Consider the following 14,309-nt stretch of genomic DNA (forward strand, 5'->3'; position numbering starts at 1 on the left):
GCACATGGAAACGCCGTTTACCATCCCACCACAGCGATGCCTATTTATCTACTTGTACTGGTGTGCTTTCGAACTGCTAGGTTGGCAGGAGCTGGGACAGAGCAACAGGAGCTCACTCTGTTGCAGGGATTCGAACCGCCAACCTTCTGATCGGCAAGCTCACTGACAACCCACCGGAACCTTCCCCAGAATCCAGCTCCTGAGCCTTTTGGTCCCTGGTCACATCCGCAAGCTCCAACATTCCCTGATGCCCCAATTCCGCCTCCCTCACCTCACACAGGCCTTCTCCTGGGCCATCTAACTCCACCTCCATCTTTGCTGCCCCCATCTCGTTGGAATCCACCTGTCGCCTCCATGGCATCTCCTCCACAGGCCTGATGACTGAGTTTAAGAAACCTTAGGGACACTTTTACCTCAGGCCTTTGAGGCAAAGGCGTCAGTGTGGCTTCTCACAGCAAAGAGTACCTGAGAGCTCATTGGGATGGCCTTGGGACCATCTCCAGCCTTCACAGGGTTGTCGTGAGGGCAAAATGGAGGAGAGAACCATGGATGCTGCCTTCAGCTCCTTGGAGAAACAGGCAGGATGTAATTTTGTGGTTGTTAGAGCCTGGATAGCTCACTTGGTTAGAGCGTGGTGCTGATAATGCTGAGGCTGCAGGTTCAATACCCGTATGGGACAGCTGCATAGTCCTGCATTTCAGGGGGTTGGACAAGATAATCCTCAGGGTCCCTTCCAACTCTACAATTCTATGATTCTATGAAAAGAAACACACAGACTTCCTGGAAACAGGGATATACATCACACGTGGATTTATTATTATTATACTTCAGTTTATACAGCATGTGTTATTATCAACAAAAATGTAATAATGATAATGAAGGCTGAGCAATAGGCACCAATAGAAAAACAGCCTGTTAGAGGTGGTGGCAGTCGGAGTCCAGTGTAGGAAAAAGTAGGAATAAAGTCCAGGCTGTTCAGTCAGACCAGAAGGGAAACTGCTGCAATCACCAATGGGCCAACCGAACAGAATATCTCCAAATCGCTGCATGGACTGTCTCCCAAGTTTCTAGTCCTCTGAGATTTGCATGCGCAGGAGGGTCCTGGTCATTCGGATTGCCTCGGTCCTCCTGATATCCAGGAAGTTCTGGCCGCTGGTTTCCGGGATCTGCTTGAAGGCATAAATTAAGATGGCTACGCAGAGAGGCCAAAAGAGGAGAAAGCTGTAAGGCTCAATGTGTATCTGGAGAGAGAAAAGAGAGAAAAGGATAGAGAGAAAGAGCATGAAATGGAATGTGTGTAAGAGAATGTCATCAAGCTACAGATAGTAGCAGCCACACCAACTCCAGCATAATGGCAGGCAAGCGAGCAAGCAGGCAGCCCATGCAAGCTGTTTAACGGGGCAGAGATCGGAGGCACTTCTCAGAGCGGTTTGGCAAACCGCTCTCTGAAGCACCCTTTGTTATGTACTGAAGTTCTCACCCTGGGCCAGCAGGGGGATACTGTAGATAGTTTTCACTCAGGTCCACATATGCAAATAAGGGATTGAAAGTGACGTTCAGTGATTGGATAGTTACAGAAAATGGTTACTGTTGAATTCTAGTGGAGCTCTATATAAACAGGCTGGCTGAACCCTTCAGTTCTGTTCTGTTCTGGCATGTGAATAAACAAGAGCTGTTTGAAGAATCGCTGTGTCGTCTGATATGGCTCACCCACAACTTAACACCCTTGTTCAACACAGCTAAAGCAAGGTTAAATGGAGGGGGCAGGTGCTTCAGAAAACCAGTCTCTGAAGGAGGAATGGCTTCTGAAAGTAACAGACTATGCAGAAATGGCAAAGCTGACAGCTAAACCAAGAGATCAAAATGACAAACTTTTTAATAGATGAGTGAAGGCCTTTTTGGGACTATTTGAAAAAGCATTATAGCCAAATGAAATTGCAGGCAGGATTTGAGATATGAGCAGTGGACGAAAAACAATAAAATAATTGTACTAGAAGGTTTTTTTTTTTGTAATAGAGAAGAGTTTGTTATATAACGCAGCAGAAAAGGGTTTGAATAAAAACATAGGGAGGGGTGGGTGGGTAGGTGGGAAGCCAATCTATGAAACATAGTCGTTATGTAATTATCTAATTTGAGAAATTTTGGAAATCTTTATCTTAATTGCAAAGGAGGCCAGCTACAGAATGCACATTTAACGCAGCAAAGTCAACACACAAAAAACCATTATCTTAAACATTTCAAAAGAAAACATTGCTAAAGGAAGTCAAGTATCAAATGCACATTTAAAACAGCACAATTAGAAGGAGAATAAAATGTTATCATAAGCATAGAACATTGTTGCTGCCGCTGCCAATGGTGCCTCATGGCAGGTGGAGTCTGTGGAAGCTCAGGTTTGATGACCTGGGACTCCTCTAAGAGAACCTTGGATGTATTAGCCAAAGCCACTTACCTCCATCTGAAGGAACACGACTCCGATAACGAATTTGCAGAACCAGTGAACACAGCCCCCAGCCATGAAGGCAGTGGACCGGGATGACTGAAGGAACAGCTCTGCTACAATCACCACTGGAACCGGATCTGGGCCAGGAGAGAGAGAATGCCCCATTTTCATTTTCGCTAATAATAATATAACAATAATTTTTTATTTATACCCTGCCCATCTGGCTGGGTTTCCCCAGCCGCTCTGGTCGGCTTCTAACAAAATATTAAAAGTACCGGTACATTAAAACATCAGTTATTTAAAAACTTCCCTAAACAGGGAAGTTTATCTATGCTACTCATCTCTTGTGCTTCCTCAAGGAGCCCTGAACATCCTGGCCATATATTTAAAATGCTACGATGCCACTTAGAACGGTCGTGGCTTCCTCCAGAGAATTATGGGAGCTGCCATTTGTTAGAGGTGCAGAGAGTGGCTAGGAGGCCCCTATTCCGCCCCCCCCTCCCCAAGAACTGAAATTCTTAGACTGGTTTAACAACCAACTCTTCTTCTCAGAGAACTCTGTGAGGGGAGTAGAGCAGGCATAGGCAAACTCGCCCCTCCAGATGTTTTGGGACTACACTTCCCATCATCCCTGACCACTGGTCCTGTTAGCTAGGGATCATGGGAGTTGTAGTCCCAAAACATATGGAGGGCCGAGTTTGCCTATGCCTAGAGTAGAGGATTCTCCCAATAACTCTCAGCACCCATAACAAATTACAGCTCCCAGAATTCCTTGGGGGAAGCCATGACTGCTTGACGTGCCAGGATGCTGCTTTAAATGTGTGGTTGGGAATGTGGCCCAGGTAAAGACTAAGGGTTGTAGCCAGTGAAATTCTACTCAGAAAAGACCTACTGAAATTAGCGAACTGAAGTTAGCCACGTTCGCTAGCTTCAATGGATCTACTCTGAGCAGCACAAATGTTGGATTCCCCTTCAGACTTATGATGATGTTTGGCAGCACACTTACACAGCTGTTTGGGGTGTGTCTGTGTGGCATTGCATATATTTTTACGGACTGAGTGTTTCTTTGTCCAACTATGTCAATACAGTGGTACCTTGGTGTCATGGGCTCAGGGGCTGAGCCACAGGGGAAGGAGGAGATGGAGAGCGAGGGGGAACAATCTGAGGGGAGTTCAGGAGGATATGCCAGTGATCAGAGAGATTCCATGAGTCTCTCCAGCGAATCAGAGGATTCCCAGAAGGGGGCCCCCAAAGGCAGGGCAAGGGGGGCCAGTGGGGAGTCTCCAAGCGGCAGCTGGAAATCAGGGGTAGCTTCCCCACCAGAGCGTAGCGAGGGGGAAGAATCCCAAGGGTTAACACAAGAGCCTCCGGCAGGAGGAGAGAGAGAGGCTGGACTGACCACGCCTCCGTCAGAGAGTGGAGGGGCGGAGGGAAGAGCAGGTCCGGCCAGCCTCCCTGAAGGAGAAAGCAGTGGGGGGAGCAGTGTAGCCGTTAGGAGGAAAGTAGGCAGCTGGGCGCGCGCGCCAAGTTCAAATGTGGAGGCGCGCGGGCCAGCAGAAAACCAGGATTGGGAGCCAGGTCCTAAAGCCCGCCGGAAGGGTGGGGAGGAGTCAGAAGAATCCGCCTCCGAAGAAAGTAGGAAGGAGGTAACCCCAGAGGGCAGGAGGACCCGGAGGAGAAAGGAGCAGAAGGAGGAGAGGAAAAGGTGGAGCAAAACTCGGGTCTTGAACTGGTGTATGGGCAGGGAGGAGTCAGATGGAGCTTCGCCGGTCTAAGGACTCAGACGTAGCACTGCGCGCCATGGATGTCAAACCAACAATGAACCACAATAAAGACTTTTGTTTATAAAGAGCAACTGGCGTTGGTCCTCTGTGAGCTAGGACCTGAGGCAGCGCTGACACTTGGTTTAAGAACAGCTTAGTTTGTGAACAACTTGGATTAAGAATGCTGCAAACCCAGAAGTAGGTGTTTTGGTTTGTGAACTTTGCCTTGGAAACAGAACATGTTCCGCTTCCTGTTGAGTGCAAATTGGGTCCCCTGGTGCTATGGGAAAGCATGCCTTGGTTTAAGAAACTTTGGTTTAAGAATGGACTTCCGGAACAGATTAAGTTCGTAAACCAAGGTACCACTGTACTGGAGAGCTCAGTGTAACAAGAAATGGACAAGTCTCATAAATCATCTTCATCAGAGAGCTTACCTGGCCCGATGGACTGTCCAATGAGGAAGAGGGCAACGAAAGATGAGCTGACATATGACATCCACCAGATGGTCTTCTGTTGGAGAAAGGGACTCACAGTTCAGGCAGAGACAGTGCTGTGGTTGCAAATGACATAGATACTCCACTACTGCAATCATTATCACTAGAAAACCCTATTTAATAGGACCGTGACTGTGTTCCTATGCTTGGGCATAAGCTCCATTGAACTCAGTGGTGCTTTCTTCTCCCTAGTATCAACCATCTCAGACCCTACGATCAGCAGGTGATCAGCACCCTGTTGGTGGTGGTGCCACTGGGGACTGCCCAGCTGGCGTTGACACATAACAGGGCCTTTTCAGTGGTGGCTCCTTGTCTGTGGAATGTCCTCCCTGGTGTGGTGCATCTCTCACCCTCTCCCTTCATTACTTACTTTCAGGAATTTAATAACACTCTTGTTTAACCTAGGCATTTAATGGCTGAAAGACACTGCTCCTGGCAACCCTATGATCACCAGCTAAGAGTGTTTTTAACTGTTTTTTTATACATAAAAAGGTTTTTAACTGGTTTTAGAGTGTTTTAAAATTGTTTTGAGTTGTGTGGTGTTTTTTTTTTTAAAAAAATATCATTGCTGCATGTGCTACCCTGGGCACCTTTGGGAGGAAGGAAATCAAAACAACAATAAAACAACAACATGGTTTAATTAACAGCCTATCTGCTCTGTCCTGCAAAATTTCTCAGTTTTATACCAGTTCAATTGCCATCACCTCCTGCAAGCAATTCTTGGAACTGCAGTTTGGTGCCAGAAATTCCTGAGCTTCCCCCATAGAGCTACCATTTTGTTAATGTGTAAATGTTCATGTTCCGTGACTGTAGAAATAAATGAACAAATAAATAAAATTATAGGGTTTTATCCAATGCCAGTCCAACTCAGAGCAGACTCGCTGAAGTTAATGGACTTTAGCTCATCTCGGCTGGTATGCAGCACTGAAGTTAATGGATTTCTTCATTTATTATTTAATTATCTATTGTGTTTCTATCCCACCTTTCCCTCTGAGGATGCCCAGGTGGCACACACATGATTCTCCCTCTCCCACAATAGCCCTGTGAGGTGGGTTAGGCGGAGAGGCTGGCCTCAAGGTCACACCCAGTGAGCTTTGTGACCCAAGTGGGGATTCGAACCCAGTTCTCCTCACACCCCAATCCAACAATCTAATCCATGGGTAGGCAAACTAAGGCCCAGGGGCCAGATCCGGCCCAATCACCTTCTAAATCCAGCCCGCGGATGGTCCAGGAATCAGCGTGTTTTTACATGAGTAGAATGTGTCCTTTTATTTTAAATGCATCTCTGGGTTATTTGTGGGGCCTGCCTGGTGTTTTGACATGAGTAGAATGTGTGCTTTTATTTAAAATGCATCTCTGGGTTATTTGTGGGGCATAGGAATTTGTTCATTCCCCCCCATAAAAAAAATATAGTCCGGTCCCCCACAAGGTCTGAGGAACAGTAGACCAGCCCCCTGCTGAAAAAGTTTGCTGACCCCTGATCTAATCACTGCACCACACCAGCTGACCACCACACCCCATAATTATAACGGGTTCCCTCTGAGTAGGATTCAGTTGACTGCAACCCATAATTTCCATTAAAGCAGCATCCACTACACAAAATCAGCATCATTCATCATTTGATGCTCTTCTCCATGTGCCATCTCTATAGAGTGGCAACAGGAGAACGGTCTTTTCAGTGGTGGCACCTGCTTATGAAATGCTCTCTTCCCAGGGAGGTTCACCATCACTAACTACTTGGGGGCACCAGGCAAAAATGTTTCTTTTCAGCCAGGCTCGGGGAGTTTGGGATATTGTGGCCTTCTTTGTTTCATGCATAAGAATGCTTTTAGCTTTTATTTTATTTCAGTTTTGTTTTTCATTCTTGTCTTACATTGCAAGTCCCTTGGGGACTTTACTTTCTGCAAACAAAAAACACTAAGAAATGCAACAGATAAATTATTATTACCATTATCCCAAGAACTGAGGGCACCGCGCTGGTGGGTGCTTAGCGTCAGACATCAAGAGTTTGCGGACTTGCAATACAGACCTGTAATTCAATCGCCATGGCTAAGAGGACGCAGGTGATGCTACAGATCCCCAAGCCACTGAGTAGGAGATTTCTGTGCCCCGAAGAATCAGCAAAACGGATCTAACGGATACAAAAAACAGGGAAGTTAGAAGGAGAGAGGAAGGCTGCTTCAAGATGGCCTGCCTATTGAGCATACATTCTGATTTATTTGCAGGGAGATGTCAGCTATTTAATGGGTGGTCATATTCATTACCTTACAGAGAGATTAGATAATTCCAGTGCATTTCCTTGTTGCTTCCCGCATTTTTGGGAAGAGGTTTTGTTGCGCTAAACCTCCCAATCAGCTCTCGCCGCTCATTGGCTAGTATGTGATTAGGAACCTAAGAAGCTCCCTTGTGCCAAGTCAGACCATTGCATCCCTCTAGCTCAGCAATGTCTACACTGACTGGCAGTAGTTTTGCAGGGTTTCAGCCAGGGTGTCTTCCCTAGCCTTGAGATACTGGGGATTGAACCTAGGACCTTCTGCCTGCAAAGCAGATGCTCTACCATTGAACTATAGCCCTACAGACGTAGGAATATAAAAAACTATCTTATATTGAGTGAAGCCCATTAGCCAATCGAACTCAGTATTGACTACACTGGCTGGCAGCAGCTCTCCAGAGTTTCTGGCAGAGTACATTCCCATCCCTACCTGGAGATGCAACTGGGGATTGAGCCCATCTGAATCCCACCCGAAATTAGCAACAGCCTGGATGGGCCCAGAGGTGGAAGCTCTGTTTTTACTTAACCCCAAGCCAAACCAGGCACTCAGCTATACAGCTGCAAATAAAACGTTTAAACTGGGTTGTAAAGTGCATTATACAAATGTGACACTAGATGGCGATGGTGAGCTATGGCAAATCCAATCATTTTTTCAAAACTTTGTTCAAAAGCATTTCCACCGCGTTTTTTATGTGTCTAGATTCCACCCAGATCTCTGGAGAGGCGATGGCAGCCATTTTGCCCCTCCTCTGTGAGCTAAGCCATGGTTTGTCTTTGCATGCCATCTGAACCTGGACTTGTAGTTTGTCTGTAGGAAACTGGAACAACTCAGCCAGCTTAACACAGACACACACTATAAAAGTGCTGGCCTTTGGAGTAGGCCGGGGATAGAAGCATTACAAGGAGGAGCTAAACATTCATATCAGGGGAGACGAACGTGATGCCTTCTAGACATTTTTGGACTACAATTCCCATCAGCCCCAGCCTGTGTGACCAATGATTAGGGATTATGGAGTTGTAGGCCACAACATCTGGAGCTCATCACGTCGGGGTTGATGTAGAAATGAGAGAGAATCTTACCACCAGGAGAGTTATGAACATAAGCAAAATGTATATCGTTATGCTGATATACCCGACAATTTTCTTTTCTAACCCCATAGCCATGTAGAGTATCTCCATATAATAGCTGGCCTGAAAGGAAAAACAGACATTCTTAGCTGAATGATGACCCCCTATCAGGATACAGACAAATCTGTCCATTTCAGTTTCTATCATTTTTTCAGTCTTAATTTTGGTTCTCCACAGAGAGCCAGTGAGGAGGGGGATTTTTCACTGCTCAATATCCCACCCACTATAGGAGGCCACAATATCTACAGTTCTCCAGGCTAAAGGCCAAACGCCTGGCTGAAAACATTTTTGCCTGGCACCTCAAATCTGCCAGCGAGGGCACCAGGCAGGCTTCCCTGCGGAAAGCATCCCACACGCAGGAGCCACCACCGAAAAGGCCCGTTCTCCTCGGGGAGATTGCCCTACCGCGTTAATGCCAGTGAGCTGCTGCCCGCCCATCAAGACGACGGCAGAGACGAGGTGGTTCCATATGTCATCGAAGTGATACATCGTAAAGATGTCCATATCCTTTTCCAATTCCTCAGAGAGGTCCTCCTCGTGGAGCTCTTCGATTTCATCCTCCACGTTGTCGCAGCCCCTTAGCTTCACCAAGGCTGTGTGGAAGGAGATGACTGGCTTACTAGTGCCACAGACCACCCATGTCGGCTCAGCAGCATTTGGAAGGTTCTTAGCGCCCCCCCACCCCCAGTCTGTACACACTGCCTCATCCAGCAGTGGAGGCTGGTGCCCGCCGGAACTGATATGGCAGAGGTCAGGGAGGCCAACAGTAGGGGGCGCCAGAGCGAACGGCTGGAGGCACTAGAGCCAATGGTGAGTAAAACCAATGAGTTCTAGCTTTGTCCCCATCTTCCTCCTCCCCCCTGCTGAGTTCAACACTGAGCCTAAAGAGAACATAGCCAGTTTATGCAGAGATTAGACTACAGCATACAATCAGTCTATATTTAACATTCTTTCAGATATCTTTACGGGGTGGTTATATGATAAGGGGGACGTGGGTGGCGCTGTGGGTTAAACCACAGAGCCTAGGTCTTGCCGATCAGAAGGTTGGCAGTTCGAATCCCCTCAACGGGGTGAGCTCCCGTTGCTTGGTCCCTGCTCCTGCCAACCTAGCAGTTGAAAAGCACATCAAACTGCAAGTAGATAAATAGGTACCAATCCGGCGGGAAGGTAAACGGCATTTGCGTGCGCTGCTCTGGTTCACCAGAAGCGGCTTAGTCATGCTGGCCACATGACCCAGAAGCTGTACGCCGGCTCCCTCGGCCAATAAAGCGAAATGAGCGCTGCAACCCCAGAGTCGGTCACGACTGGAAGTAATGTTCAGGGGTCCCTTTACTTTTGCTATATGACAAGCAGCATTCTCTGGTTTGCTTTTGGGTTGTTTTTACAATTTCCCTTTAACCATTCATTCTTTCCAAACTACCAAACTACCAAAAGTTGATTTAAAAAAAAAAAAAGAGGAGGAGATTTGTTGTCCTAGGGCAAAATAACATTTTAAAATCACTTTCAATGTGCAAAACTGTTCAAGGATGCACAGGAATCCCTCTTGCAAAGTAGCAGGAGTCCGGAAGGCACCCTGCAAATTCCCTTGTGCTACAACTACGCGTGACATGCAGAAAGTGGATGGAGAGAAGCTTCTCCCCCCCCCCCCTCTAGAATTCACCGACATCCTAGGAAGCTTAATGTTGAAAGATTCAGAACAGACAAAAGAAACGAATTCAGTGCACTACCAAAGTCTCTCCTGCAGGAGGCAGCGACGGCCACCAACTTAGATGGCTTTAAAAGAGAATTGGGCAAATTGATGGAGAGGAAGGCTATAGTATCAACTGCTACTAGTTTTGATGGTTGTGTTCTGCCTCCACGGTTGGAGGCAGGAATGCTTCTGAATCTCAGTTGCGGGAAACCACAGGAGGGTAAGGGGCTCATGCTCAGGTCCGGAATTGAAACTGAAATTGATATGGTTTTGCAAGTATCCTTTAAACACCTTCCAGTGCCTTTCTATCTTCTCCTTTGAGACCATATTGAAAAATCAGAACTCCTGTTAGAATAAACAAGTTCTGTTTTAAATACTGAAATACTAAAGAAGATGGATAACATTGTATAATAGAAAAAGGAGCATGAAATTAGGTTAATGGTGTGTGAAAGAAAGTAATAGAAGTGGAAAGAAATTGCAATTGAGCAGATTGGAAGTCTAACACAAAGGTGGGATGGGTGGTGGTGGATGGTGATGGGAAAAGGAATTATCTGTGGGATTGAGTGTAGGTACGTTTGAACATTTTTAAGGATTGTATGAAATGTATGTTTGTATGCTTGTATATTCACAATATGTGTGTATTAATGTTGAATTATTTTAATAATTTTTTTTTAAAAAAAGAAATTGAAATACTTTATCGTCACTTGTACAACTTGTATACAGTGAGATTACATGAGCACCCCCCACTCAGCTCTCTTAGTCTTAATTTCCCTCGTTTACTGACGCACACCCACCAAACCCGAAAGTCAGTTGCCCTGTTGTTATCTTTTCATTCAGCAGCCTAACAGCCCATGGATAGAAGCTGTTCTTTACCCTGTTGGCACGACTAATCATGCTTCTATATCTTCTGCTTGTTCCTTCTCATTGGCCACTGTGAGAACAGGATGGTGAACTAGATGGGTCATTGGCCTGATCCAGCAGGCTCTTATTAGGCCACCTCGCACAGAAAGGGAAAACAGCAGCGCTTTTGGTGCTCACTCACTTCGGTGGGTCTACTCTAATTAGTGGCGTACAACCCTGGGCTTAAAGGTTTGGGGCATGAAGACTGATGATAATAACCACATCCACATTTTCCCATTCAGTTCTACCTTCTCTGGCTGCTTTTTCGTCATGCCTCTGGATCAGGAGGTACCGAGGACTTTCGGGGAAGAAAGGCAGGAAGATGAGCTGAAATAATGCCGGAACCCCAGTGAGGCTCAGCAGGAACGGCCAACCTGCACACAGATGGTAAGAGACATGAAATGTGATAGCACAACTAGGTGGCTAATCCATAGAGCAGAGACAGTATCTGGCCCCCGCCAAGGTGTGTGTTGTCGCGCGTGTTGTCACCCCCACCCCGTTCCGCCACCTCAATGTGAATTTCTTTTTTAAAAAAATAATTTTTTGTGTGTTTTAGTTATAAACAATAACAAAGAAAAAGCAAACAATGACTAGATAGGAATAACCAAACAATATAAACCAAGCATTATAGGAGCAAGGCATAAACCTGAAGATCATTGTTATAAGAATTTTAAGGTCTCAAATACAGTGGTACCTCGGGTTAAGTACTTCATTCGTTCTGGAGGTCCGTTCTTAACCTGAAACTGTTCTTAACCTGAAGCACCACTTTAGCTAATGGGGCCTCCTGCTGCTGCCGCGCCGTCGGAGCACAATTTCTGTTCTCATCCTGAAGCACAGTTCTTAACCCGAGGTAATATTTCTGAGTTAGCGGAGTCTGTAACCTGAAGCGTATGTAACCTGAAGCGTATGTAACCCGAGGTACCACTGTATAGAATAAATATTCATAGATGCACACATATCTAAATATATGAACCACGTGTCTGAAATAGTATGGGAGAGCAATCCTGAAGCCATTTTGACTCTCCCAATGACCTTAAATATTCCTCTGCAGTCAGGGAGGCAAATGGGGAAAGCCTTCCCATTGTCTTTTGCTTACAAATCCTGTCTTAAGGACGTATTTGTGTATGAATAGGGTGAGCCTGTGACCTGGATTGAGGAACTAAGGTATTAACCACCACAAAAGAATTCCCAGGCTGCCGAGGTAATGCAATCAGTGACCATTATTAGGTATCCTGGCAGACAGGATTCCTGCTGTAGACTGGCTCCTTCTGTGATGTATGTATGATGTTTTAGGGGGGTGGTCTTGGGCTACAGGGTGGGCAATTTCAAAAGTCTACAGAAGGGCTTGCGCATCATTGTTCAGGGTTCTCCTCCCTCCTGCGTGTGGTGAGTGGGGACCTTGTTGCAACAGTTCCTTGAATAAAGATCAGGCTTACTAGGCGCTTGGATTCTCAATATACTCTGGTTGGCCTCTGTTACTTTCTCCTACCAATAGGGAACCCACTTAAGGACTCTATATGGGAATGCCACATAAGGAAAAAGGAGCAGTTTTTTCATATAACACCATGTTGCACACAGGATCCAAATTCACACCATACATTTAAAGTGCTATGATACCACTTTAAACCCTCATAGCTTCTCCCCCAAAGACTTCTGGGAGCTGTAGTTTGCAAAAGGGGCTGAGAGTTGCCCCTGTTCCCCCTCACAGAGCTACTGTTCCCAGAGTTCCCTATAGAGACAGATTGGTTGTTAAACCACATGTCAATAACTACATGTCTGGACAGGATGCCAGGTGTGCGTGAGTGGGTGGGTTTAAAAATTAAATGGGCCGGTCACACTCACATTCAAACTTTGTGGGCGTGGCCAGAGTGTAGAAGTGGGTGTGGCTAGAGGGTTGACCCTTGAAGCAATGTGAGCCACCTCTGTGTCAAGAGGCCAAAGGGGGCATCTCTCAGACTTACCTTCTTGGGTCCCTAGGAGTTTGTCAAGCCCAAATATGCGAGCCATCAGGCTACCAAAGATGATAAAGAAATGGCCGGTGATGGCTATGGCTCCTCGCAGGTTTTCGGGGGCAATCTCTGTGAGGTACATGGGAACCACGCTGAAGGAGATCCCTGTTGACAAGGTCAACAAAAAAAGACAATTGAATGTGCATAGGCTATGCGCAGAAGCATCTGAACATATTTCTGGGCTGGCAGACTGTTATGTACTGAGTTGAATAGGATCCAAAAGGCAGCAGTCTGATTGGTCCTAGAACAATAGGATCCAAAAGGCAGCAGTCTGATTGGTCCTAGAACAATAGGATTCAGAATGCAGCAGTCTGATTGGTCCTAGAACAATGCAGCAGTATGATTGGTCCGCAGGAGCCACCCAATCCAGCTCCAGGTGGAAGTGAATCCGCAACCTGATTGGCCCATGGGATAATCCTGGAATTAGCCAATCACGTGCGACCCATTGTGTAAATAATGAATATAAAGCAGATATTTTGGGGGAACATTCATTCCTCACTACTATGAGCTGAATAAAGAGCATGAAATCCACACTCGACTCCGAGTATATTTCATGCAATGCAAAGTCCTACTCAGAGCAGACTGTTTAAAAAGCTGGGTGCCTGCCCCTCCCTCTGCCAAGCGGTGGCAAGAGCCCATGGGGTCCCAGGCACACATACAGGGTCTGTGTCCCTTTGGAGAACAGAAGATACGGCAGAGACTGTTGTGCTTCAAGAAATATCGTTCATTCACCCATTTACACCTTCCGTCTGCATGGAGGAAGTCCAGATCTTACAACATGGCCCACAGCTATGAACTTTTCGCTTCCCTCTCCAAGATAGATCTCAGCTTTTTTGCCCCTTCTTCCTCCCAGAAAACCCCTTGCCCTTCCCCAGAGCAGTTACCCTGGCAACCTTCCAAATCCCCAGTCTCTGTTCACACCTGGGGGCGAGAGGGGGTTCCATTGTCTTGTTAATGGCCTCTGTTGTACTCTGGTTTACATAAGCCAGCCCAGGATTTCCCCATCTGGCCCAGCTCTGCAGTTGGTGTCTTAGTCCAGATCCCGATTGAAATAAAAAACTGACCAAATGTTTTCTCTGCGAGGTCAAAGGAAAATGGAAAACTCTTCCCATTGTCTTTTCATTCACAAAGCCTGTCTTAAGGGTATATCTGTGTATGAATAGGGTGAGCCTGTGACCTGGCTCAGGAACTAAGTATTTATCATTACAAAAGACTGGCCAGGCTCCCCAGAGCATCCAATCAAATGAGCATTAACAGGTAATCTGTCAGACGAGATAAACAACGCTCTCAGATTTTTGTTGCAGACCGCCCCTTGTGTGATGTAGGTATGATGTGTCTGGGGAGGGGGTGGTCTTGGGCTACACCCCTTCTGTGATGTATGTATGATGTTTCTGGGGGTGGTCTTGGACTCCAGGGCGGCCAATTTTAAATGTCTATATAAGGGCAGGCACACCTGGGTTCTGGGTCCTCCTCCTGCGTGTGAAGGGGGCACCCAGTTGCAACAGTTCAATAAAGATCAGGCTTACGAGCTGCTTTGCTTCTCAATATTCTCTGGTTGGCCTCTGTTATTTTCTCTGACCGATGGAGAACCTACAAAGGACTCTATAAGGGCT

At 46.5% G+C, this 14,309-nt stretch overlaps 1 protein-coding gene across 2 annotated transcripts in view; it reads right to left on the reverse strand.

Annotated features, from left to right (window-relative positions):
* Positions 1-941: 941 nt before the first annotated feature.
* Positions 942-14,309, reverse strand: part of LOC309536209 (solute carrier family 2, facilitated glucose transporter member 5-like) — a 29,694-nt gene continuing 16,326 nt past the window's right edge. Inside the window, exons 6-13 of one of the 2 annotated variants that reach the window (XM_082230192.1) lie at positions 12,649-12,801; positions 10,936-11,061; positions 8,503-8,690; positions 8,050-8,160; positions 6,727-6,828; positions 4,638-4,713; positions 2,450-2,577; positions 946-1,241 (exon numbers count right to left, since the gene is read on the reverse strand). In XM_082230192.1, the coding sequence (XP_082086318.1) occupies positions 1,068-1,241; positions 2,450-2,577; positions 4,638-4,713; positions 6,727-6,828; positions 8,050-8,160; positions 8,503-8,690; positions 10,936-11,061; positions 12,649-12,801 (1,058 nt within the window). In that variant the 3' untranslated portion in view covers positions 946-1,067. Of the gene's footprint in view, positions 1,242-2,449; positions 2,578-4,637; positions 4,714-6,726; positions 6,829-8,049; positions 8,161-8,502; positions 8,691-10,935; positions 11,062-12,648; positions 12,802-14,309 lie in introns of both variants that reach the window. The other variant, XM_082230193.1, reaches the window with a different exon arrangement.

Source organism: Podarcis vaucheri (genome assembly GCF_965113315.1).
Source record: "Podarcis vaucheri genome assembly, chromosome: 7".
Classification (NCBI taxonomy): Eukaryota; Metazoa; Chordata; class Lepidosauria; order Squamata; family Lacertidae; genus Podarcis; species Podarcis vaucheri.